We start from the raw sequence: 22,917 nt of genomic DNA, 5'->3' as shown, positions 1-22,917 counted from the left end.
AAACGCTTGTGTGTTTGTGTGTGTGTGTGTGTGTGAGAGACCGAAGGCCCAGCCGTGTGGCCGAGCGTCATCGCAGCTGTTTGCTTTAGTTTTTGATAACCTTTTCCTTTAAGACACCTAAGGGGAGTGTTTGCCTTTTCAATGATTCACTAATTGAGTAAATAAACCACAACTGAGAAGAGTTGGAGAATGTCTTGAAACAAACGTGTGTATTTTCATTTCTTTCTTCTGTACAATCTGTACATTACATCAAGCAGTGATGGGAAACAGATCTGAGTGTGAGCAGGTCAGAGGGAAGCAGATGAATACTGTGACACACGATGTCAGGTTAGGATCCAGAACAAGCAGGCAACACTGAGGAGTCCAGCTAATCTGGAGAGAAGGAGTTTACTCTTAAAGTGTACATGAGTCAGGAGCAGGGATGAAGCTCGTATCCTCTTAGTCTTAGCAGGTCTGCAGGTCTTTGGATGGATCCACAGGTTAAGTTCTGCGCGCCACAATAGAAGTTAAACTTGTCCCGCTCTTCTAACAGTAAACACACACGGAGGCTTCAGGGTCAAATGTGGTCGGAAAAACACTTTGAGGCAACGGTGAACATATTTATCTAAACTTCTCTCTCCATGTAGAGGAGCGTTTACAGGCTCCTGGTCCTGGATCCATCAGGGTCACAGACCTGCAGGCCTGCTGAGTGGATTCTGGATGTCAGTGCTTTCCTGACACCAAAACGACACGAATGGTTGAGAAAGTCTACATTGGCACAAACACCTTCAGTCTAGGAGTGTAAAACATTTCTCTGTCAGAGGAGAGTTTGGATATTTAGTGGCACAATTAAAGATAAACCATGATTCAAACTCCAGCAAATGTTCTCTGCTCTCAGCTGTGGAGGTAAATACATTCAGACGGCCGTGCTTCACTGCTGCAGGTGGGATTCTGTTCTGTTTTTAATTTACTCAAACCTGATCTGTGGCGAGGGAGGAAGTTCCCTAATGAGGGTGGAACGGGGCGGCGGCCTGGGCGAGGGGCGTTCAGGTGCGGGACTGCAGCTGGAGCCTCTGGACCATGTCTGACAGGTGAGCGGCGTCAACCTCCTGAGCCTGATGTTTGATGAACTCCAGCGTCCGGACCTGGGGACGACGGGCAGACGGTGTTAAGAGGCAGCGTTCACAAACACGGCGTTACAAACAGCTTCCTCCATCGCCAAGGGTGATTTAGTGATATGAACTTTGGGTGCTGTCAGGTGAGAAGGTCATCTGAGACAACCCTGGAACAGAGGGGATTATGGGTAGATGTCAATGTGCAAAACATGTGGGATGAAGGGTCCCTGGCCTGAGAGCCGTTACTGCCCCCTGCTGGACAAGAGGAGAACCTGAAGACTCTCAGCTCCACACACAGATACTGAGACATTCTATCCTTAAATGGTTAACTTCAATAAGACTGAGGCCCAGCGAGTGTGTGTGTGAATGTGTGTGTGTGTGTGTGTGTGTGTGTGTGTGTGAACGTACAGACGTGCGTGTGTCACAGTATCCGTGTTTGTGGCTGAGGTTCCACAGGTTGACGGCCAGCTGGTTGAGCTTGTTGTTCCTCAGGTCGCCGTGAGCCAACAGGACGCCGAACAGGGAGAAGGCCAGAGCGCCCTGACGCCGCACAGTCTGCAGGAAGGTCAGAGGTCACAGAGTTAGCACTACCACAGGGTTCATACAGATCGGTGACTCTCAGGTAGAGTGTGTGTGATCTCACCTCCTCCCGGCTGAGGGTCTTCAGCTGGTCCAGGATCTGTCCAATCAGGGTCTCGCACAGCTTGTTGATCTCAGAGAGAAACTTGGGGTCTCCTCCATAAAGGGTCTCGTTGGAGTCCACTGAGAGGGAGAGAGGGGGAAACATTTAAACAGCGTCAGGATGAAGGCGCTCAGAGAGGCGAGGTGTGTTGGCGTGCGTCTACCTTTGGGGATGGAGTAGATGTAGGTCTCCTGGCTCATGGCGGCCAGCAGAGGCAGAGCGCTGACGTAGACTCGGACCTTTGCGTCGCTGTTGTCCTCCCAGGTGTAATCCTGGACCATGTTCAGGAGACCGCGGACCAGATAGAGCACGCCGTGTTCTGGATGGTCCTGAAGACACAGAACACACAAATAAACTCAACCGCCAAAATACAGCACGCTCAGGACTCTCACTTCAACTCCTAACGCTATTAGAAGGGACTGCGTTACCGGGACAACCAGCAGCGTGGCCAGGAAGCTGTTCATGAAGTCCAGCAGGAAGTTCTCAGAGGGTCGAAGCTTCCCCTCCACGCTGATGGAGCGAGGAACCTCAGGAAGAATGCTGACTGCCGCCTTTAGGAAGGCGTCGGCTGGAGGAAGGCAAGGAAAGTGTGAGACGACGAGGACAGAGAGGAAGAGGAGAGGGGAAGGAAAGGAGGAAGAAAGGCAACAAGGGAAGGGAATGAGTAAAGAGCGGTCACAAATCGGGTCTCCTTCCTCACGTCTCCATCACTGCTCACCCTGGGAGAGACACTGGTTGGCCAACGCCACCTGACCGGACAGCAGGTAGAGGTTGAGACGGCTGAAGATGCTGCTGAGAGACGGGACGGTGATGAAGCTGTAGGCCGCGCACGCCTGGAGGGAGGGAGACAGGGAGAGAGGGAGAGAGACAGGGAGAGAGGGAGGGAGAGAGACAGGGAAAGAGGGAGAGAGGGAGGGAGAGAGGTAGAGAGAGGGAGAGAGAGGGAGGGAGAGAGGGAGAGAGAGGGAGAGAGACAGGGAGAGAGAGAGGTTACACTTTGTCTATAAGTCGTCCCAGATAAGTATTAAACCGACCCTCTCACCCTGACGAAGGCGGCTGTTTTGCGTGAGTGATTCCCCTTCATCACTCTCCTGGTCTCCATCGCCAACTGGTTCACCGTCTGGAGAAATGAATCCACACATTACCGGCCAACAGGAGGCGGGAGTGTGTATAGGAAATGCACACACACACACGTACACAAACAGACACACACACAGACACACACACACACACGCATGCTGGTACTGACGTGAATGAGCTGCACCATCACCGGCTCCAGGTTACAGAACGTGGCTCGAGCCTCCACACAGAAGCTCAGCTGCTGCTCAAAGTCACGGCCAAATGAAACCTGAGACAAACGGAGAGCAGCGACTTTAAACGTCTGACACACACACTTTCATTTGATTGGTGTTGTGTGTGCGGTGTTGCTGTTTAATGACAGAAGCGTACTAATAAATGGTATTATCTTGTTAGGTCTCACCATGCGGATGAAGCCGTTGATCAGCAGAGACAAAGATCTTCTCTCATCTTCAAGGGTGAGAGCACTGGGACAGGAGAGGGAGAGAGGTCAGAGGTCACACCCCATCATATCCACATAACACAACACCAGAGTACAATCAGAGGAAGTTTAGAATGTGAGGAACAAGTTGAATATCAGCCTGAAACAATAACACAGGTGCACACACACACACACACACACACACTTGGGCCGTACTTGACAGAGTCGTGCATGGTCTTGCAGATGTGCAGCATGGCGTTGAGGATCACAGGGTCTTTGGTGGGCTCCAGCTGGTGCCTGCAGACAGACAGACAGACAGACAGTTACTTTGTGATATAGATCTAAATGTGGCTCCTTTCATGTTTAACTGCTGCATCACTGTAAAGTCTTACTTGATGAAGACCTCCATGATGGACCTGCACACCTCCACCCTCACGCTGTCCTTCTGGAACATGTCTAGAAAAGGCAGGAAACGCTCCTGGGGAACAGAGGAGAAGGTTAGCGGCGAGCGCAGACTGGAAGTTTGAGTTTCAGGTCGTGTTTGTTGATCTGGCGACGGCTCACCATGGAGAAGAGGACAGAGAAGTCCTGGAAGTAGGTGAGGATCTTCCCGATGACCGACTGCAACTGGACGCACAATGAGAAGAGACAGAGTCACAACAGAGAACACCAGACAGGAAGTCAGATGTCCTGTTAGCCAATGAGTCGCCTACCTGAGGATAAGCGTCCTCAAAGGCCCGGTCAGGGGTCAGGTGCTTGATGATGTCAGCTAGGACCGTGTTGACCTCACGTTTCTGAGGGAGGAAAGAGAAGGAACAGAGTGTTGAGACAGAGAGAGAAAAGTCAACAAACCAAAGAGCACAGAGACTCGGCCTGCTGTGACTCACTGTGAAGTGTCGGCAGGTGAACTCCACCCAGATCTCAGCACAGTTGATGTAATCCTGAACAGAACCAACACATGTGACCATCAATCACTGGGACGGAAACAAACATCAGCGTGGATGTGTGCGAGTGTGTGTTGTAGGCGTTGGCGTACCTGAGGGCTGCGGACTTTGGTGACAACCTTCCAGGCCTCGTTGAGCACGGTGAGCCTCTCGGCCTCGGGGGGGTCGGCACAGGCCAGACTGCGACCCAGAGAGCCGAACAGAAGGTGCTGCAGAGAGACGGGGACCAGGTCAGTCACTCAGAGTCAGGGTGAGGTCATGCATGAGAGAGTGATAGTGTCAAGAAAATGTGACAAGAGAAGCCGACTCAGTCCTCTTCTTCCTCTGACCTTGGGGAATCCGGCCTCGTCACAGTCTTTGATCATGCTGATGAAGTCGGTGGCTCTGGCTGCCACGAACTCCGGCCTGAACGCCCTCATGACCGAGTTCTGCAGCAAGGCACTATGGGAAAAGAGGAACATGGAGGAGTTAGAGTCCACTGGGAACGTTCTTCTTCTTTCTTTGTCTCACTACATTGTAACAGACTCACTTGTTGGCCAGCGTTTTGCATCTCTCCATCATCTCTGTTAGTAGAGGCTAAAATGGAAAGATGAAAAACATTAAAAACAGGGAAAAGAAGAAGTTAAGATCTCTGTTTGAGCCTCTTTAGTCGTGCCTCTGGAGCTCTGTAGGCGATGCACTGCAGGATCCAGTTGATGGCGGGCGAGTAGAGCGTCAGGTACTCAGGCACCTCCACCCTCTGCACCACCAGCTGGTTACGCACGCTCTCGCCGCTGACCTGGCGGAAGGTGTCCAGCAGGTCGAAGAAGTTGTGGTTGAGGCTCTCCTTCAGGTGCGGGGCGACCTCCATGCCCACCTGTAGAGGGAGGAGAGGGTTAGCTCAGATAAACTCCATCACCGGGACGCAAACAAAGAACAAGCCGTGATGCCAGTGAAGAGTCTCACCCTGCAGAGGTAAGCTCGGGTATACGCCGCCACCAGAGGGTCTCCAATCCCTCTGACCATTGCTGTCAAACGAGGAAGAGTCTCCTGAATGCCACTGAGAAAAGAAAACACAACATGTAAAGACATGAACCTGTGATTTGGTTTAAAAGCTTTTGAGCTGATCAGGGTGGAAAGACAGAACTTACCATTTATTCAGGAAACGGTTACATTTCATGATCGCAGCTTCAACGTAACTTTGCACACAAGTCAAAGAGCGTTACTAAGTTTTGGACCATTACACACACACACACACACACACTGAAGGAGAAGCTGTTAACCTGTAATGACCGAGGTGATTTTCTATATTTTGAGATAGTAAGAAAGAGATAAAGACCCGTCTGAGTCTGAGTCTACAGTCTGAGTCCGGTCTGTGTGTAAAATGCGGTGTTAAGTCGTGCAGCTGATGGTGGTGAAGGATACAGCCTGGGAAGAAGCTCTCTGATGGAGGCGATCTTGAAAAACCAGTTGAGGCACGTCTCCTTGGCCGTGTCATTCACGTCGTCCACTGTGAAGGCGTCTGAGGAGGAGGAGGAGGAGGAGAGAGGAAGCAGACGGACCGATCAGATATCTTACCCTGATCTCTGTGGCCCCTGGAATCAGACACAACATGTTACCTGGTAAGGGTCGTGGGTCAGAACACATGGTCCAGATTCTGTCGTACACCAGGCGGCCTGCAAACGAGGAAGACTCCGGTCACAATCACTCAAGCGCTTAAGCTCTAAAATGAAGACAAAGCGGAGACGTTTACGCACCAAACGTGTCCAGGATGTCGGTGATGAGGACGAACTTGCTGGGGTAGAACTGGATCACCGAGGTGTCAGACAGAAGCTTGGAACACTGAAACACAGACAGGCAGGTTAGACAGGCAGCTAGAAGGTTGGTAGTTTGAGTCCAGGACCACTGAAACAGCAACATTCTTTCTTCTACAATGAAAGGAAGGATGCTGCTGTAAGTCCAGGCTGCTGCTGTGAGTCTGAAGCTGCTTCATGCTGAATCACCTGGATGACGATCTTCAGAGCTTTGACCTTCTGGTCGGAGGCCCAGGCCTCCTTCAGCGACTGGTTCAGCTCCTCGATGCGGTTGGCGTAATCCTGCTGGGAGAGATTGAGCAGCTCTCTCTGGGATCCCTGCAAACACACACAGATCACTTCAATCTCACTGTAGCTTCCTTCTGCTGGATGAAGATCGACTCGACTGTGAAGTTAGGTTTGCTTTGATGAGACACAGAGACAGCTTACATCCTCCAGATCATCCAGCTCCTCCAGGCGAGTGCGGACCTTCTCTGAAACCGCCGAGGAGCCGGGGCTGGGAGCTTTTCCTACACACACACACACACACACACACACACACACACACACACACACACACACACACACACACACACACACACACACACACACACACACACACACACACACACATACACACACACACACACACACACACACAACATAAGACACTTGTTCATCTGAATCATCATCAATCAATCATTCTATGATTTATTACAGAGAATACAAACACTGTTACCTTGATCAGAGCCCATGCAGAGATTCTATAAAGAAGAGAGAAAGTGGAGTTATTCTTTATTTGACCTTTCTAAGCAGCAGCACTACGTCCTCTAACATGTTTGGTCTTCTGATGGAGGAAGACTCACAATGGAGAGCTTTTCCGTGGTGGTGAACCTGGCCAGGATCTCTCCTCTCTTGGCTGACCAGGGTTCAAAGTCTGGTCCCACTGCCTCTTCCTCCTTCTCCCTCCTCTTCCTCCCCAGGTCCTGAAAGCACACAGATCCAAACTCACAACTCCAATCTCGCCTTAGACATCAGCAGTGACAGACACAGACACAGACAGGATGATATCTGATATTAAATCAGAGGTGGTGATCTGACCCCTGTGGAGGCGCTGTGAGACAGGGTCGGGGTCTCACTGACAGTCGCTGCGGCGAACATAGACAGTGGGTCGGTTCCGTCCAGCATGGAACTGAGGGGGTCTGTCGCCGCCGAGGAAGAGGAGGATGAAGTGGAGGAGGTGCTGCCTTTACGAGCTCCGCGGCTCCGCTTAGTGTCGGTCACCTGTGTGGAGACTCAACATCACTACTGGCACTGATGGGGGAACTTTGATTGATTGCTGTAACATAATAAGAGTAGATTCTCTACCATGATGGGCTTGAGGGGGTGATAATCTCCAAACTCAACTGGAGACGCCTCCAGACGACACCTCTGGAGCTCTGCATCATACCGCCGCCCGCGGGAACGCCTTGTGACAGACAGACAGGGGACAGACAGGAGACGGACACACAGGAGACAGAGACCGTGGTCAGCTGTAGGAGCTGTAGGAGCAGCTGAGTGAACTCACTCTCGTTTTGGACAGAGAAGCTTCAGTGGTTGACCTTTGTCGAGCTCCTGCCTTTTATAACACACTATTAAATAGGGGATTACACTGATTTGACACATGTAATAGGTCAGAGGGAGCACGGATCAAAGCTGATTTACAATCAATAAAGAGTCACACCTCTTTGTCACTATGTGGTTTTAACAATCAGAGCCACTGTGACTGTCACCAGCCTGTATGTTGGTACAAATGTACTTAATTAAGCGCAGTTAGTCCCCATAACAGACTGATGAAAACATGTGCGACACTACAACTCCTTTAGTACGTTTCATAGCTACAGACAAACCTTCATACGGGCTTATTTGTTTCATTTAAAGCCTTAAAACCCGATTATGCTGCACTGACTTCTAATTAGCTAAGCACCAACAGCTACAATACAAACTAGATGACGTTTAGTTTAGGACACGGCACAGTTATTACAACCCCGGCACTCATTCACTTATTCCATTAGAATATGCAAAATATCAGCATGCATATGTTTACGTTATGAACAATGTTGCTAAAAAGCTTTTTTCATAAACAGGGAGCATCTTACCACTGAACCGCGGCCATTTTCCGCCGTCATATGACTTCTTAGTACCGGAGGCTATTTCCTGGTTGTTAGCAACTTTTAGAAAACGCGTTTTGCCAGTTCAAGTGACGCTTTGTGGAATACTGAATATTGGCGTCATGATGAATTACAGTGTTGATGTTAAACGTGTGTTATTTAAACATTAATGTCACCTGCTGCTCGAGTTTGGTGCTGTTTGATTTTCGGCTACAATGACAGAAAACTCACTCTCCCATAATGCATCGCGCGGCCTCATGTGAACTGTCACCCGGTGAAACAGTGAAAGAAGAGGTATCACTCTGACACTGTTTGCTCTTTTCTTTACAAATGGAGACTAAATTAATTAAAAATAACTAATCAATGCGATAAATGATCGGGTTGCTTTCACGATTGGTCTGTGAGAAAACGTTTGGTGACAATAGTAAGAGTCCACACCATGAGTTGTCCACCTTAGGAGTGAAGCATCTCTATGATAAATGATCTTTGTGCGGAGTCCGGGTGGCGCTGCTGTTCTCTTCTTCGGCTCTGCGGGGCTAACGGCTAATGAGCTCAACATGACTGGACCGTGACCCGGCTGGCTGGTCCGCTTCAGGAACCTGAGCAGGTGAGTCCGCCTGGTGAGCCGCTTGACCCGGGCCGGCGGGTCACCTACAGCGCCCCGTTACTCAGCGGCATGGTAGCGGTAGCGGTAGCTGAGGATGTAGCGCTGGCTAATAGGTGGAGAAGATGCTTTCCTGTCAGAATGGGCTGTTGATCAGATCAGACAGATATTATGAATTATGAATTTACACTTTTGTTGAATTGTTTCATGTGAAGCTTTTAGTCTCCATTTAAACTGAATGTACTTCTACCGGGTGTTAGAAATATTCAGACTATTTTCACTTTGTTACACACAACACAGCAACAACTGGAACCGCTGTGCGGTAACAATGAGGAAAATAATAAAAACAATGGAAATAGCAGAATCTATTTAATAACACTCCATCACATTTACACATACATGAAAATCAAACACACCCTTTATAGAGACAAATTAATTAATAATTGATTAAAATCCCTCGGATGTGTTGTTGTTGTTGTCGGTTGTTCACTGTCTGATCAACAGTTCATGTCAGTCAAAGACGAAAGCAACCATATTGTATTGTGAATAAGATGAGGTGAAGCTTATCACAGACAGACACTCAAGGCCAGCAGGTTGCCATAGAGACTGCAGTGCCCTTCCTGAGCCACAGTCATGCTCCTTTTATTTCTGCACAGTAAGGCATTATCAGATTTATTTAATGCCTTTAAAAAGCCTAATTTAGAGAGACGAGTCAGCACATAGCGCGTGTGTGTGTGTGTGTGTGACGTGAAGAAAATGTATCTGTGAGAAATGAAGGAACATTAGGTTCTTCATAGTTTCCTTTGATTTGAAGGATTTAGAGATATGTGCCTGCTCAGGGGTCAGGGGTCATATTGGACAAATGGCCAGAAAGTTCAGTTTATATATGAGCTGAGAGAGACTTTATTATTAATTATTGTTTTCTCTGAATAAAGGAACTACGCTATGTGGGAAAACACTGCATGTTCAGCCTTGGTGGAAGTATGAGCCCTATCCAGATGTTATCAGCATTCAGCTCATGATTCATTAGCCGAGCAGCTGACAGACACAACAGCGATGCGATCTCCCGTCCTCCTCTCTGTTATGTCTGCCACATAATAGCTTCTCTCATTATGAAGGCCCGGTGTCTCTGAGCACCTGGACGACCCTTATCTGTGTAACTAATACTGACTTTAGTGAAACGCCGCCCTGAGATCAGGTAGCCACTTTATTTACATCTGAAGACGTTCTCCCCTTAGCTTTCCCCTCTGATAGGATTACCACTTTGCATCGCCTCCGCCAGGCCTCCAAGACATTTTTGGCCCGGGTGAAGTGGATTTGTGGTGAATTATTCATGTTAGAAGTTTATTTGTGCGAGCTGGTGGGCGTATCTCATTACCTGATCGCCCCTCTACCTGCGCTCCGTGACTGGGAGGAGGAGAGATTTCCTAGAGGGGAAGCCCTTTGAGCTCTTCACATGTAACATGGGTCACTGCTGTATGTTTTGGTTCCACGCTGTTGCCAGGACGCAGTGAGCAGTCAGAGATCCGTTCTGACCGCCATGGAAGCCTCGGCGTCCATCAGGCTGCGCTACGAGGAGCTGCTGTTCATTGCGGCCTTCGTCTGTAATTGTTGGGGTGTGTGTCTGTGCGTGTGTGTGTGTCTGGAAGGCAGAGCGTGCAGGCGAGGTGGCGGCGGCGGTGGCATGCGTACGGGCAGCAGCTGGAGGTGGCAGCTCTCCCGGACCATGAGGCTAACGCTGCGTTGGCTGCGGCTGTGCCACGGTCGCAGAGGAGCTCGAGGCGGAGGGAGCAAGGCGGGGATCTGCAGCAGGCTGGTGGAGCTGTGGAGCTACAGCAAGATCCTGCTCAAGTCTCTGTACTTCAACAGCCTCAGCAACTCTGACACTCTGCTGGACTGCGTGTTTGAACCCGTGTACTGGATCGTGGATCACGTCACACGCTGGTTCGGAGTGGTGAGCAGGCAGATTCCTCTCAAGAGCCCGAGCGCTGTGATCGTCTCTTCTCTCACCGCCTCCCTCTCTTCCCTCAGGTCTTCGTCTCTCTGGTCATCCTCCTGACGACCTCCGTGGTTGTCATCGTCTACCTGTACATCCTACCCATAATCATCAGCACCTACCCCGTGCACATGATCACCTTCCACCTCTGCTACGGCCACTGGCTTCTCATCATGGTGGTTTTCCACTACTACAAGGCCAACACCACCTCCCCAGGCCAGCCCCCCAAGGTACCCAGCTCCACGCCGCCTGACAGCACGGTGAAGACGCCCAAACAAACCTCCTCCAGGGCCAAGATACAGATCACCTTAACGGAGCTGGGTTCATTTTCTTCATTTTCTAGGACAATGCACAGATTCCATCCGTGTCCATCTGTAAGAAGTGCATCGCTCCCAAACCTCCCAGGACGCATCACTGCAGCATCTGTGACATGTAAGCAGAGCTCTGACAAAGTCCAAACATAAACGTGTGTGTGTTTAAGTGACCTCATGTGATCATTGTGTCTTAACTCTGCAGGTGCGTCTTGAAGATGGACCACCACTGTCGTATCCTTTACTGCTCCTCCTGCTCCTCCTGCTCCCTCAGCTCTGTGTCCTTTCATTATTCTGCACTTTATTGACCTGAACGTGTTTCCAGCCTGGTTGAATAACTGCGTGGGACATTTCAACCACCGATACTTCTTCTCCTTCTGCCTGTACATGACGCTGGGCTGCCTCTACTGCAGCATCAGCAGTCAGACAATGTTCCTGGATGCCTACAACGCCGTAGAGGTGAGAGGGGATAAACTTTACCCAGCATGCCTCTGGACACAGAAGGACTGGGGTCGGATCAGAGTGCAGAGATGTAAAGAAGTTTGAAACGCAAACAAAATAGGAAGAAAGAAATGAAAATACACTTTAATGCAGTATACATTAGGAAAGGATGTATACAGGTGGTTGTTGTGTGTGTGTGTGTGTGTTTGTGTGTGTTTGAGAGCAGCTGATTGAAGTGGTTTGTAGTAGTAGCAGCCAGGTGGCAGGAAGGTCGATGGCGAGCGGCGAGCGAAACAGGAGACCTGGAAAGGATCTCTGCTCCCTGATCTCCTTATCTGAGCAGAGGTGTGTGTGAGGCAGCTGGTAAACAAACAGCAGCAGCTTCTAGACTGTGTGTGTGTGTCATCCACACTGCTGATATGCACTCAACCGTCCCTCAGTCCGGTTTGTTAGATCAGATGTCGGTGATGGAGAGTTGGAGGCACTGAGACGTTATTGGAGTTCATCTGGACGTTTCCTCCTTGTTTACTCTGCTGATGTCGGGATTTGATCTTGTTTTATTGTCGCCCAAACGTCCTGGGCGCCAGTTGCCCAGTCATCAAACCCCGTGTGTGTGTGTTCACAGAGCTACTACCAGACCCCCCGTCCAGCCTTCACCTTCAGCGAGAGGACCGCCCACAAGTGCATCATCTTCCTCTGGGTTCTCACCAGGTCAGAGGCTTTTCAGCATGTCACTGATAATCAGAAATGAAGGCGTGGCCCCGCTGAGCTGTGATGCTTCCTCCCTGCAGCTCTGTGGCAGTCGCTCTGGGCGGTCTGACCCTCTGGCACGCTCTGCTCATCAGCAAAGGAGAGACCAGCGTGGAGCGACACATCAACCGCAAAGAGACCTGGAGACTGAAGGAGAAGGGCAAGGTACACATGAGCAGTGCTGAGGACCGAGGGCCTGCTTCATCATCATCATCATCATCCTCACCCTCATCATTATGTCTCTGCTACTCTGATACAGGTGTTCAGAAATCCATATCACCACGGAGGAATCCATAACTGGAAGCTACTGCTTGGTGTGGAGAGAGCGAGGTAAGATGAAGATAAACACTTACCGATGTCACACGCGTGTCCCACGTGTGTGTATACGGTTGCTCTGACTGACTGCAGCCATTAGAGGGCCTCCTGTTGATTCTCTCCTCTTCCTCTCCTCTTCCTCTCCTCAGTCACTGGCTCACACGGGTCCTCCTGCCCTCCGGCCATCTTCCTAAAGAGGATGGGATCATCTGGGACTGCGTCTTCGCCAGGAGAGACCCCATGGCCATCTGACCCTTTATTCTTCATCCTCTATGCATTGAAGCTGCGAGCAACGTGTGTGTGTGTGTGTGTCACCACACGGACCAATGCGGTGCAGTTTGTGTAACGATCTCCGATGTTTGATTGAACTGATTCCAAAGAGCAATGACGCAACAATTCCAGTTTGGCGGGAAAACAAAGGACTGAAGTCAAACTCTGAATATTTGAGCCACGGTGAACTTCTGTCAGTCTGAGCTCACCAGACCTCCATCTGCACAAACCCCAACAAGTCTGGAGAGAATCAGGTCACCTAGAGGGTAAACGCAGGGTTAAATATTGACCTCCTGCCTCCTCTGTCTGATCATCGACCTCACCGCTCCAGCTCTTTGCTTCTGACTTATGACCTCTGGGTAAAGATGCAGGGAAGACCTCTCATCACTGTTCAACACCGCGGCCTCACAGAGCAGAAAACACCAAACCCTCACAGCCGGGTCCAGGCCTCACCGTCGTCAAGACAACCAACACATCCAGACCCTATGTTTAAATATCTCTGAACTGACACGGACAGAATCATGCGTTTTTCCAGCAGTGATCCTGAATGACTTCTTAAGTGCTGCTGATCTTAAACTGGCTCAGATTGTGTGAATAGAAACTCTTTGTTTGTGTGCATATTAAGTGAATGTGTGTGTGATCCTACATGTTTCCTGTGTGGATGTTTGTTAGCAGTCTGACACGACTGACTGATCCTTCCTGGTGCCAAAGACGATCGAGATCATGGATCAAAACCAAATTCTCTGCACCGGATCAGCTGTTTCACTACATTAACCCTTTATTCATCATGACTTAAGACGTAAACATGGAGGTCTGATTATGGTGTTTATCACCTTTGGAGAAAAACGATTCTTTGCTTTAGTTGGATTAGAACCATTTATTTCCTGTCCATACATGTTTGACTGACTGACTGACTGATGCTGCAGACCGACGTCACGCTGAGGATCGGCGAATCAAGATGCTGTGAAACGTGAATTCCTGATTCGACTTCATTTCTCTCTCAGCACGTCCAAACCAACGCTTGACGATGGATAAACTGGATCTGTAGTTGCCATAGAAACCCTAATTACAGCTCGCATATCAATTTTAATCAATTTCTGTTTGATTTAGATTTTTTAAAAATAAAACTGACATTTCCACTGTGATGTTTTTCATTGAGACAAAGAATCCCAGTGCAGCCGTTTGTGTCGGTACAAAGAAGTTTAATGACATAAGTTAGATGTTTTTATAATTACTTTATTTCCTTGGCATCAGCTCAGTTTGTGAGGTCATCAAATAAATCAATGTTGAGTGAAAATAAGGCAGAAACTGAAGGTTAAGTTCACATAACTTACAATCACATGAAGGTAAATGTACAACATCCTCCTCAGTAAAGACACTTCATCATATAAAAAGCTTAAAATCATTCTGGCCTCTCTCAGCTGTTTCATGAGCCATTGGCACATCTGTGTGTGTTCACACACTCATTCAGGTGAGACGCTGCAGGTCCACAGTGGAGAGCGTTAAGACCTTCAAGCAGCACGAGCAGAGAGGAGAGACTCACTGCCTCAGCTTTGTTATGATGCCACATTCAGACTGAGCTGAAGCCGGCTGATTGATTTGGAACGAGTCCAAATATTGGCTGGTTTCATTTTTCTGTTCTTTTTAAACAAAAACCTCAAAATTCTCCACATTCACTCATAAGTCATATTTGTGCGTTTGTTAATAAAGATGATGTCATGATAGGATGGAGGGATGGAGGGAGAGAGGAGGAGGAGGAGAGGGAGGTAGGGAGGAAGAGAGGGAGCGTTAGTGGGAGTCTGAGGATGACATGAAGGTCCGTCCCATCACTTTCCACCAGGACTTCCTAAGAGGAACCTGCAGGGAGAAGAAGACGGAGACGTTGAGAGAACGGCGTGGAGGAACGTGCGTCAGTTCGTCACAGACAGGAAGCGGACCCTCACCACTCTGCTCGCGTCCGAGCTGCCTCGGCCCTCACCAGCCTCTTCTTGTTGTCCAGCGGGCTGGCCAGAGCACGGAGAACGCGGCTACGGAACGGCAAAACCTGGAAGGACAGAAGGACAAACATCAGTCACACTTTATTATACAAAGATGCAACTCAACGTGCTTTCCTGAAATGACAACAATAGTAAGTAGTAGTGTGTGTGAGAGCATGAAACAAACCTCATGAACAGGAAAGCTGGAAATGGCGAAGATACACCGGAATGTGGCCATCTTTACCTCCTACAAGACAGAAGAAGAAGAAACAGAGGAGACTCCGGTGAGAATCTTGATGCGGCAGAGAAAACAAAGGTCTCATGTTACGCCGCCGCCCTCACCATGGTCGGGCTGGACACCAGCGCCAGCAGCCGGCTGACCACAGCCTCCAGCTGCTGGATGAGCACTGGCGGCGGGTCGTGCAGGACGGGCTCCAGGCAGGACAGAGTGGACAGCTGGACGCTAGGCTCGGGGTAAGACAAGGCCTCCAGCAGCAGCATCAGCAGCTGCACACGGACAAGAAGACGGGCTTTAACATTACAATTCATTGGACAAGCAGCGAGCTGCGGCGGCGTCTCCGCTGGACTCACCGCGGGAAGCTCGGTGACCTGGACCTGCTGTGGAAGCTTGTTGACGATGTTGGACAGAGACTTCAGGTAGTTGGACTTCTTGTCTGGAGGAAAGAAGATGTGAGACTGAAGTGAAGCCAGCAGAAGAGCAGGAGACAACCTCATGTGTCCCTCTGTGTCTCTGTACCTTGTGGAGCCGCGTTGAAACCTCCCACCAGCTTGGACGAGTTCTCACTGAAGAAGCGCTGGCGGTACAGGATGCGCACGTCAGCATGGCAACCCCGGTTCAGGACGTCAGTAGAGTCGCTCATCAGCAGGGAGAAGCCGTCGGCGACCGTGGAGCCAAGCTCAGCATTGCCGAGCAGGGAGAAGATCTGCAGACACACACACACACACACACACACTGTATTACAAACATGAAACTGTTAGAACGAACCAAACTTACCGTACAAGCATGTGTGTGTGTGTGTACCTTGTCAGTCAGAGCTGTGGACAGTGGATGGTATCTTAGCAGCAGCGCCTTGGTTACCTACACACAACAACAACAACAACATGAACAAATCTGTGACTCATTTGTATTCATCCAAACTGACATCATGACATCATGCAGAGCGACTATCTGGTCTCACCCAGAGCAGCAGAGTGAAGGCCTGAGTCTTCACAGGAGAGGAGGAAGAGTCCAGCTCAGCATAAACCCTCTTCATCATCCTGTTGATCAGGCTGTCCAGAGAATCACCTGAGGGACAAACGGTGTTCAGGTGACAACAGGAACACACCAGCATGAATGTTTGGTTTCTGCTGTGGCCTCACACACACACACACACACACACACACACAAAGACAGACACACACAGAAACACACTGACCCTGTGGCCTCTTGTTGATCAGGCCTGCGTAGCACTTGGCAGCAGACGTGTAGGACAGCTGATGGCCGCAGACGCAGCTCAGGTCCTCCAGCTCAGACAGCAGCTGGTCGACCCGAGGAACCTCCACCTGCAGCACAACACAACAAAGACCCACACAGAGGTAAGAGAGGCACACACACACACACACACACACACACTCCTTCCTATTATGTTTTTTGGGACTTACACTGCGAGGGAGCGAGCAGACGCAGCCCATGAGCAAACACACCATCTGAGTCTGACTCCACAGCTCCCCCTGCAAAACAGCACACGTTACAAACACGCACAAACACACACAAACACGCACAAATACGCACACAAACAAACACACCTTCAGCAGCTGAATGTGTGAGGGGAAGGAGTTGTCAGGCAGAAAGGAAACGTCCCCGTCCAGGAAGAGAGACACGGCCCGGGACGCCGTCTGTCCCGCCAACCTAACGACACCAGACAGGAAGAGAGGAGAAAACCACATAACCATGGTGACAGACGGCTCAGCAGAGAGGAAGTATGAGCTCACATCTAAAATCTCTGTGTAGACACTTAACCAGGACAAATACTTTGGGGAAAATGTCAAATGGAGAGAGAAAACTAAAGCAAAGACAGAAAGGTTTCACCGACGTGGGCGACAGTCTGGAACAGGAAGTGCTGATGACCAGGACCATGGCTGACAGGACCGCCTCCTCCACCAGGGGGCTGCCCTCACCTACCAGACAACAGGACAAGGAAACTAGATAAATATAAGAGAGAGAGAGACAGAGAGAGAGAGAGAGAGAGAGGGAGACAGACAGAGAGAGAGTGGGAGTGGGAGGAGCTTGTGCTTCACCCTGCAGTGCTGCCTGGAGGGCCAAAGACAGGAGGCGCGGGATGATGACATCATGGAAGCAGCGCCCCGTCTCCTCCGTGTCGTCCGCCTGCCTGGCGATCCTCTGCAGGCTGCTGCACGCCGACACCGCCTCCTCCACCGAGAACGCCACGGTGCCCGTGTGTGCCGAGCTGAGGACCTGCAGGAGGACAGGCGTGCTCTGCTGCACCACGCTGGACCGGGACGACACGGCCGCCAACACAGACAGACACCGCTGACGCACCGAGCGGTGGGAAGGCTGCTGGGTTAACACTATGCTGCTGCCTTGCTCCATGGGCTCTGGGCAGAGGAGAGACAGGGCTTAGCGTTACCATGGAAATTCAGGTTTCATTTGGGCTCATCGAGGGTCACATGATGACCCGGTGTGTGTGTGTGTGCTTAATGCCTCTTACCTGAGAAGATCTCCTCCTGCAGCCTTGGGATCAGCTTGGCGATGAAGGCGTCCGGGTGCAGCTTGGCCAGGCCGGCGGCACATTCGTCCACGGCCAGACTACAGCGAGACGAGACGCAGAGACACAGAGACCAGTTTCAATCTGAGTACGTTTAATCATCTGCTCGCAACTTAAGACGTCAGCAGAGAAGAAAGTGATGAAGCAGAGCGGCAGACCGACCTCACGGCGGGATCGTCCTCCGTCAGCACCAGAGTGGTCAGATGATGAACAGCAAGCCTCACGTCTGAGTCCAGCAGCATGCCTGAGGGAGGGACACTTATAAACAAGTGTGTGTGTTTGCTACGACTACAACATATAATATATTCATTCTAATACTGTGAAGGTGAAGGTGTGTCAGGTTTGTGGGCGTGGCCTCTCACCCGGCTGCTGTCCCAGTGAGGTGAGCACGGACGCCGCTGTGATCTGCATTCTGTCGTTGGTGTCTGACAGAGCTGCAAACACCATGCTGCATATGGACTCACGGAAGGCCAAGAACACACTCTCATCTAAGAACACACACACACACACACACACACACACACACACACACACACACACACACACACACACACACACACACACACACACACACACACACACACACACACACACACACACACACCTTATGTATCCTCAGATCCCTGCAGACATGAAGGTGAGCTGAGTGAACATGAAGCCGTGTTGTGGCTCACCGTTATCCGAGGCCTGGCTGGGTTTGCCTGACTGGAGGAACCTCTGCACCACCTCCAGCAACGTGCGCCGGTGGGAGAACTGCACACGGAGAAACAATCGCACATTACCAGCAGCACCACAACACGATACCGGCTCAGGTTTGAGAGAACATGATGACATAATCGTCCCATAAGGAGACCGAGCCGTTGTTAGTCTCACCTGTGCTCTGCTGCTGTACTGCTCGATGATGACGGGCATGACGGCTGACGTTATGATGCAGCTCGCCCTGTAGGAGGCGCTGGAGGCGGCCTGCAGCATCTTGGCACTGGGCCACACCAACTTGAGGTCCGGCTCACACAGGTGGTGCTTGCAGTCTGGAGAAACATCAAGGAAGCAAGCAAGCAGTCAGTAAGCAGGACAGGTTTGTAATCTCTGTCTCCTCAAAGTTACAATAGACATTTAATGTTTCCTGCTTTTGATCATTTGATTGGAAATGATCTAAAACTACCTTTGAGGACGAGGGCCAGGAAAGTGCTGAGTGAGTCTTCAGAGTCAGAGTTGAGGACCGAGCGAGAGAGACAGGAAGTGAGCGCGGTAAGTGCGGTGAGGCCTGCAGCCTCCATCTTCTCACTGGGCGTCTGAAAGACCTGCAGGGAGACGACACACAGCTCAGTTTGATGCTCAGCTGGGAAACTAAACTGTGAGGTTCTGCACCTGGAGCACCTAAGTTATCCTCTAGTGTACTGGACTGTTACATCAGACACACAGTGACCACATGATGAGTGAAGTCATACCTCTCTGCGCAGAGACGTCCACAGGCCCTCAAGGAACTCAGACACATCCTTGTGTTCATATACAGACACACAAGCAGCCTGAAACACATACAAAGCCGTTTTCAGCGACACACTGCTTGAGCCATCAGTCATCGGTTTGGGTCTGGTGTGCATTTACACATTTCACTGCACAAAACAACTATATGGAAGGTTTAAGTCGAGCCGGCAGAGGGATCCCTCACCAGCGTCTGCAGAGAGTCACACTTAGCACTTTGAACGTCTGAGTCCAGCTTCTCAATGATCAGAGGCAGCAGGAACTGAAAGGGAGCAACAAGAAACAGAACACAGATGAGACCCAGTCACAGTTTGTAACGCTGACCCCTATATAACTAGATACTATCACATACAAAGACATAGAAGTCCTACCTCAGCAAATCGTGGCGTCCCAGAGAGGACGGCCCTCAGGGTCAGGATCAGCTCCTCTTTGGTGATGCCATGAGGGTCATTGGGAGGCTGGGACAGAAGAACACGGGGCATTAAAGAAGAAGACTGAGGTGTTAGAAGCTAAATTAACTATAGAAACATCTTCAAATTCACTTTTCACACTTAAAACAGGAACAGCGTTGTCATCTAGATCTGTATGTTTACATGAAGTCTATACGCTGACTTTGGGCTGCAAACACATCGATACCAAAGTGAAACATGAGCTGTAAACAGAACACAGATGAAGCTACTTTGACTGTTGCTGTTTGGTAAATATAAGCAGTCGCTGTGAGAGGAAGGACGCCACACGCAGCAGGATATGGAGCTTCATCTGGGCTCTGAGTTAGCATTGAATGGAATTAAAACAGGAACAACCTGATATGAGACTGCGTGGGGTTAATGTACGGTGGAGAGGTTTTGCATTCACAGCCTCACAGGAAAACAAACTGACTTCCTGTACAGCAGCGGCGTAGCGATGTGATTATCATGAACGCCGCTCTGATGCTCTGAGACAGGACAGGAAATGTGCGGCGGCCAGAAAAGTGAGACAGTCACTGTGTGATTGTTGTACTCCGAGTTTATCTGAGGGCACAGGAAGTCTGTGACGACATTTCCATCTGCTTTCATCGGGCCCCGTCAGGACAAAGCAGCTGAGCAAACAGGGGACTTACGGGCGAGAAGTCGATGGGGAAATAGCAGGACGTCACCTCAAACAGCTCCTCCGTGAATTTACCTGTGGGAGCAGACAGGAAATGAAACAGGAGGCAGAAGGGATGACGACACGGCGAGAGGAGGAGAAGGTCAGAGAGGAGAGAGCGTGATCGTCCTCACCTAACTCGTAGCCTCGGTAGATGATGCTCTTGGCAATCTGGAAGGCCAGCAGGAGGTTGCGAGGATCTCGCTCGCCGTCCATCGACTGCACGAAGCCAAACACAAAGTCTGCGCCCAAACCCTTGAGCTCTGCGGGCGAGTGGAACAGGAAGAGAGCAGTCAGAATATAAAGTGAAATGAAATGAGCTCTATATAAAGAACAGCCTCTATCTGAAGTGTGTGTTCTTCCTCTTACCAGCCTCTCGGACCTCCATGAGGTTGATGAGCATGTTGTACACACAGGCTCGCTCTCCCACCATCAGAGACTGAGGGAACACGTATAGATCCATATGAGGCCTTTACCGTCACAGCCACCATTGATGACACATGTATTCAAGTTTAGGATCCTAAGTGTGTTTGTGCTGTTGTTTTCGTATAAACCCAGCCTGTAGAGTCTCACCTGAACGTGCACATCCTGGAACACGGACCTCAGTATGGACACAGCAGATCCGGGAGGCAGCGCCGGCGACTTGGTCTGGAAAAATGATCAAATCAAACTAAGAGCTTTGTACAATAACTTTGTTTGTGAGGATCAAAGCTAAAACTTTACATGACATGATGGAAACACACACACACACACACACACACACACACACACACACACACACACACACACACACACACACACACACACACACACACACACACACACACACACACACAGACACAGACACGTCACTCACCAGAGCTTTCAGCCCCTGGAGAACAGGCGGGGTGATGACGTAATGGTCCTTCAGTCTGTTTTCATAAAAGGCACAGAGCACCTCCACTGTGCAGAGGACAGAGGGACATTTAGGGACATTATAACACAATTACAAAGACATATATGACACATTTCATGTCCTAAAACTGGTCAAGTGTAAGCGGCTACAGAGAGGCTGTCAGAATATAAACTGTGTGTGAGCAGCATCACACACATCTAGACGTAAGTAAGAAGCCTGCATTTATCTCTAATCCAGGGTATTTAAGACCGAGAGTTTAGATTATGTGGCTTTAGTTTATTCAGGACCGGGCCTGCAGGGACCACACACACAACCACAGCCTCCTGCTGAGAACCTGGAGAGTAGGGCACCGTGCTCAAAGGCACTCTGGCAGCAGTATATGAGACAGAGAACCTATATTTCTAATCCTGTTCACCCCCAGAAACTCCCAAAACTGGATCACAGGCTTCTGATGTACAGATAACAACAAAGAGAGAGACGAGCAGAGAAAAGAGGTGCATGATCCCAGACGTACCTTCTCCCTCTGTGAGGTCTCCATGGCACTGCTGTAACACCTCAGACAGCAGCTGGACTCCTCTGGCTCGTGTGTGAGGCTGCGAGCTCGTCAGACTCAGCCTGCCACAGAGAAGAAGACAGGAAGACCTCAACAACATGGCACCTCTCTGATCTGACGTGTGCCAAAGTGATCAGCAGAAAGGTGGTGGCAGTATTGTTGATAATGATGATGTGATGAAGATGAAGAGGTCTTACCCCAGCGCCTCCACCAGCTGCAGTACATTGAACTCTCCATCTTTGACACCTAGAGCCAAAAGAAGCAGCTTGAGTAAACTGTGACAAGACAAGGCAACATCTCCGAAACTAGAGAGCAACGTGACGTGACAACACGGGAGAGAGGTCGGTTATCAGCAGAGGTTAACTAAGCCTAACTAGCATCCCCTCGGGATCAAAGGTACAGAGTTCATCCCGGGACGTTTCCATAGAGGACAAACACAGCAGCTAGCCTGAGCCATGAGGCCAAAGCACACCACGACTAGCATCACAAACCTTAACACTCTTAGTTGACAGCAGTATAAAACACCTGAGGTACATTAAGGTTGAGTTTGTACGCGGATTAAAGAAGGAGACTGTAGATAAAGTCAGAGTTGTTTGTGTCATGCGGTTTCAGAGCGAGCAGGATGTTGTGGCTAGGTTCGTTAGCTCCGCGCATCAGTGAGGCGCCGCTCTGCAGGCAGAACAGCGGACAAAAGGCACCGCGACACCGGGAAACAACACGACATGGAGGCGGAATGAGACTTCATCACCTTGTGCCGCGTCTTTGGATTTACTGTCCTGTAATCCCGAGACAAACTCCTCCACCAGAGACAGCAGCAGGGCACTGTCCGCAGCCATCACGCCGCCGTTACGACACGCAATACGCATGCGCACAAAGTTGATGGACGGAGGAAAAAAATGGAAATTTCACGTTTTTAATTTTGTTTGATTTTGAAGTTTAAGTTTTCAGCTCGAGGGATGAGAGTCTTTCGTTACATTTAAACGTATAGAACGCTTAAGAAAACAGTGGAATTATAACAAACATTAGAAAGACAACATGCAGACTTCAAGTATCACAAGGTTCTTTTTATTCTTATTTCAAAACATTACAGGTATTAAATATTGTCAACCGACCCAGAATTCGTAGATATGATTCTCTTTGATAAAAATGTATATTTACCAAAGCTCTGAGTAAAATGTTGCTGCCTCGGCATATTTTCTCTTATGAAACTTTATTTTCTAACGACAGTATTTCATAATGTTTTTTCATACATGACGTCATGACTATCCCCCCT

The 22,917-nt window shown here is 49.8% G+C and overlaps 3 protein-coding genes across 4 annotated transcripts; 1 reads left to right on the top strand and 2 right to left on the bottom strand.

Moving 5' to 3' along the window:
• Positions 1-64: 64 nt before the first annotated feature.
• On the bottom strand, positions 65-8,339 carry vps35l (VPS35 endosomal protein sorting factor like). The gene is made up of 30 exons (XM_076169647.1): positions 8,129-8,339; positions 7,359-7,458; positions 7,092-7,274; positions 6,857-6,976; positions 6,730-6,754; positions 6,441-6,520; positions 6,201-6,329; positions 5,955-6,039; positions 5,817-5,873; positions 5,623-5,719; positions 5,349-5,396; positions 5,164-5,257; positions 4,874-5,074; positions 4,748-4,794; positions 4,548-4,659; positions 4,311-4,427; positions 4,162-4,215; positions 3,988-4,068; positions 3,839-3,901; positions 3,667-3,752; positions 3,491-3,571; positions 3,257-3,320; positions 3,026-3,124; positions 2,819-2,896; positions 2,495-2,609; positions 2,205-2,344; positions 1,940-2,105; positions 1,738-1,856; positions 1,503-1,649; positions 65-1,124 (listed from the first exon to the last, which is right to left on the bottom strand). The coding sequence occupies exons 1-30, from the start codon at positions 8,143-8,145 to the stop codon at positions 1,026-1,028; spliced, it is 2,904 nt and encodes a 967-aa protein (XP_076025762.1). The 5' UTR covers positions 8,146-8,339; the 3' UTR covers positions 65-1,025.
• A 272-nt stretch (positions 8,340-8,611) lies between these two features.
• Positions 8,612-13,966, top strand: zdhhc16b (zDHHC palmitoyltransferase 16b). Of its 2 annotated transcripts, none has more exons than XM_076169613.1 (10): positions 8,612-8,747; positions 10,398-10,698; positions 10,776-10,970; positions 11,084-11,172; positions 11,257-11,285; positions 11,377-11,510; positions 12,118-12,203; positions 12,284-12,407; positions 12,502-12,572; positions 12,707-13,966. In XM_076169613.1, exons 2-10 carry the CDS (start codon positions 10,429-10,431, stop codon positions 12,807-12,809), a joined length of 1,101 nt encoding a protein of 366 aa, XP_076025728.1. In that variant the 5' UTR covers positions 8,612-8,747; positions 10,398-10,428; the 3' UTR covers positions 12,810-13,966. The 2 variants fall into 2 exon arrangements, with proteins under 2 accessions (XP_076025728.1, XP_076025727.1); XM_076169612.1 differs by having other exon boundaries at positions 10,394-10,698.
• A 337-nt stretch (positions 13,967-14,303) lies between these two features.
• mms19 (MMS19 homolog, cytosolic iron-sulfur assembly component) lies at positions 14,304-22,531 on the bottom strand. The gene is made up of 30 exons (XM_076169611.1): positions 22,393-22,531; positions 21,842-21,890; positions 21,606-21,706; positions 21,053-21,138; positions 20,770-20,844; positions 20,566-20,635; positions 20,331-20,459; positions 20,171-20,232; positions 19,443-19,529; positions 19,259-19,333; positions 19,038-19,115; positions 18,752-18,890; positions 18,463-18,617; positions 18,264-18,342; positions 17,952-18,077; positions 17,752-17,833; positions 17,533-17,630; positions 17,102-17,419; positions 16,897-16,981; positions 16,610-16,712; positions 16,466-16,534; positions 16,240-16,366; positions 16,003-16,109; positions 15,846-15,902; positions 15,561-15,747; positions 15,395-15,477; positions 15,146-15,310; positions 14,991-15,050; positions 14,771-14,871; positions 14,304-14,684 (listed from the first exon to the last, which is right to left on the bottom strand). Exons 1-30 carry the CDS (start codon positions 22,508-22,510, stop codon positions 14,654-14,656), a joined length of 3,102 nt encoding a protein of 1,033 aa, XP_076025726.1. The 5' UTR covers positions 22,511-22,531; the 3' UTR covers positions 14,304-14,653.
• Between the last annotated feature and the right edge of the window lie 386 nt (positions 22,532-22,917).

This window comes from Genypterus blacodes, unplaced genomic scaffold (assembly GCF_046128005.1).
Source record: "Genypterus blacodes isolate CSIRO-AG114 ecotype Tasmania unplaced genomic scaffold, CSIRO-AGI_Gbla_v1 ptg000209l_1, whole genome shotgun sequence".
NCBI lineage: Eukaryota > Metazoa > Chordata > Actinopteri > Ophidiiformes > Ophidiidae > Genypterus > Genypterus blacodes.
The sequence above is the reverse complement of the archived record's forward strand: the minus strand, read 5'-3'. Positions and strand labels throughout refer to the sequence as shown.

Bases quoted from the DNA above. Each gene is read 5' to 3' on its own strand.
- mms19 (XM_076169611.1), bottom strand. From the start codon at position 22,510: ATGCGTATTGCGTGTCGTAACGGCGGCGTGATGGCTGCGGACAGTGCC. The intron at 19,116-19,258 runs GTGAGGGATCCC...TATGTGTTTCAG, and splicing joins GTGACTCTCTGCAGACGCTG to GCTGCTTGTGTGTCTGTATA. The intron at 15,748-15,845 runs GTACACACACAC...GTGTGTCTGCAG, and splicing joins CCACAGCTCTGACTGACAAG to ATCTTCTCCCTGCTCGGCAA.
- zdhhc16b (XM_076169613.1), top strand. From the start codon at position 10,429: ATGCGTACGGGCAGCAGCTGGAGGTGGCAGCTCTCCCGGACCATGAGG. The intron at 11,286-11,376 runs GTATCCTTTACT...ACGTGTTTCCAG, and splicing joins GAAGATGGACCACCACTGTC to CCTGGTTGAATAACTGCGTG. The intron at 12,408-12,501 runs GTACACATGAGC...ACTCTGATACAG, and splicing joins GACTGAAGGAGAAGGGCAAG to GTGTTCAGAAATCCATATCA.
- vps35l (XM_076169647.1), bottom strand. The intron at 5,397-5,622 runs GTATCCTTCACC...TTGTGTGCAAAG, and splicing joins AGAGAGCTTCTTCCCAGGCT to TTACGTTGAAGCTGCGATCA. The intron at 2,106-2,204 runs GTAACGCAGTCC...CTGTGTCTTCAG, and splicing joins CCACGCTGCTGGTTGTCCCG to GACCATCCAGAACACGGCGT.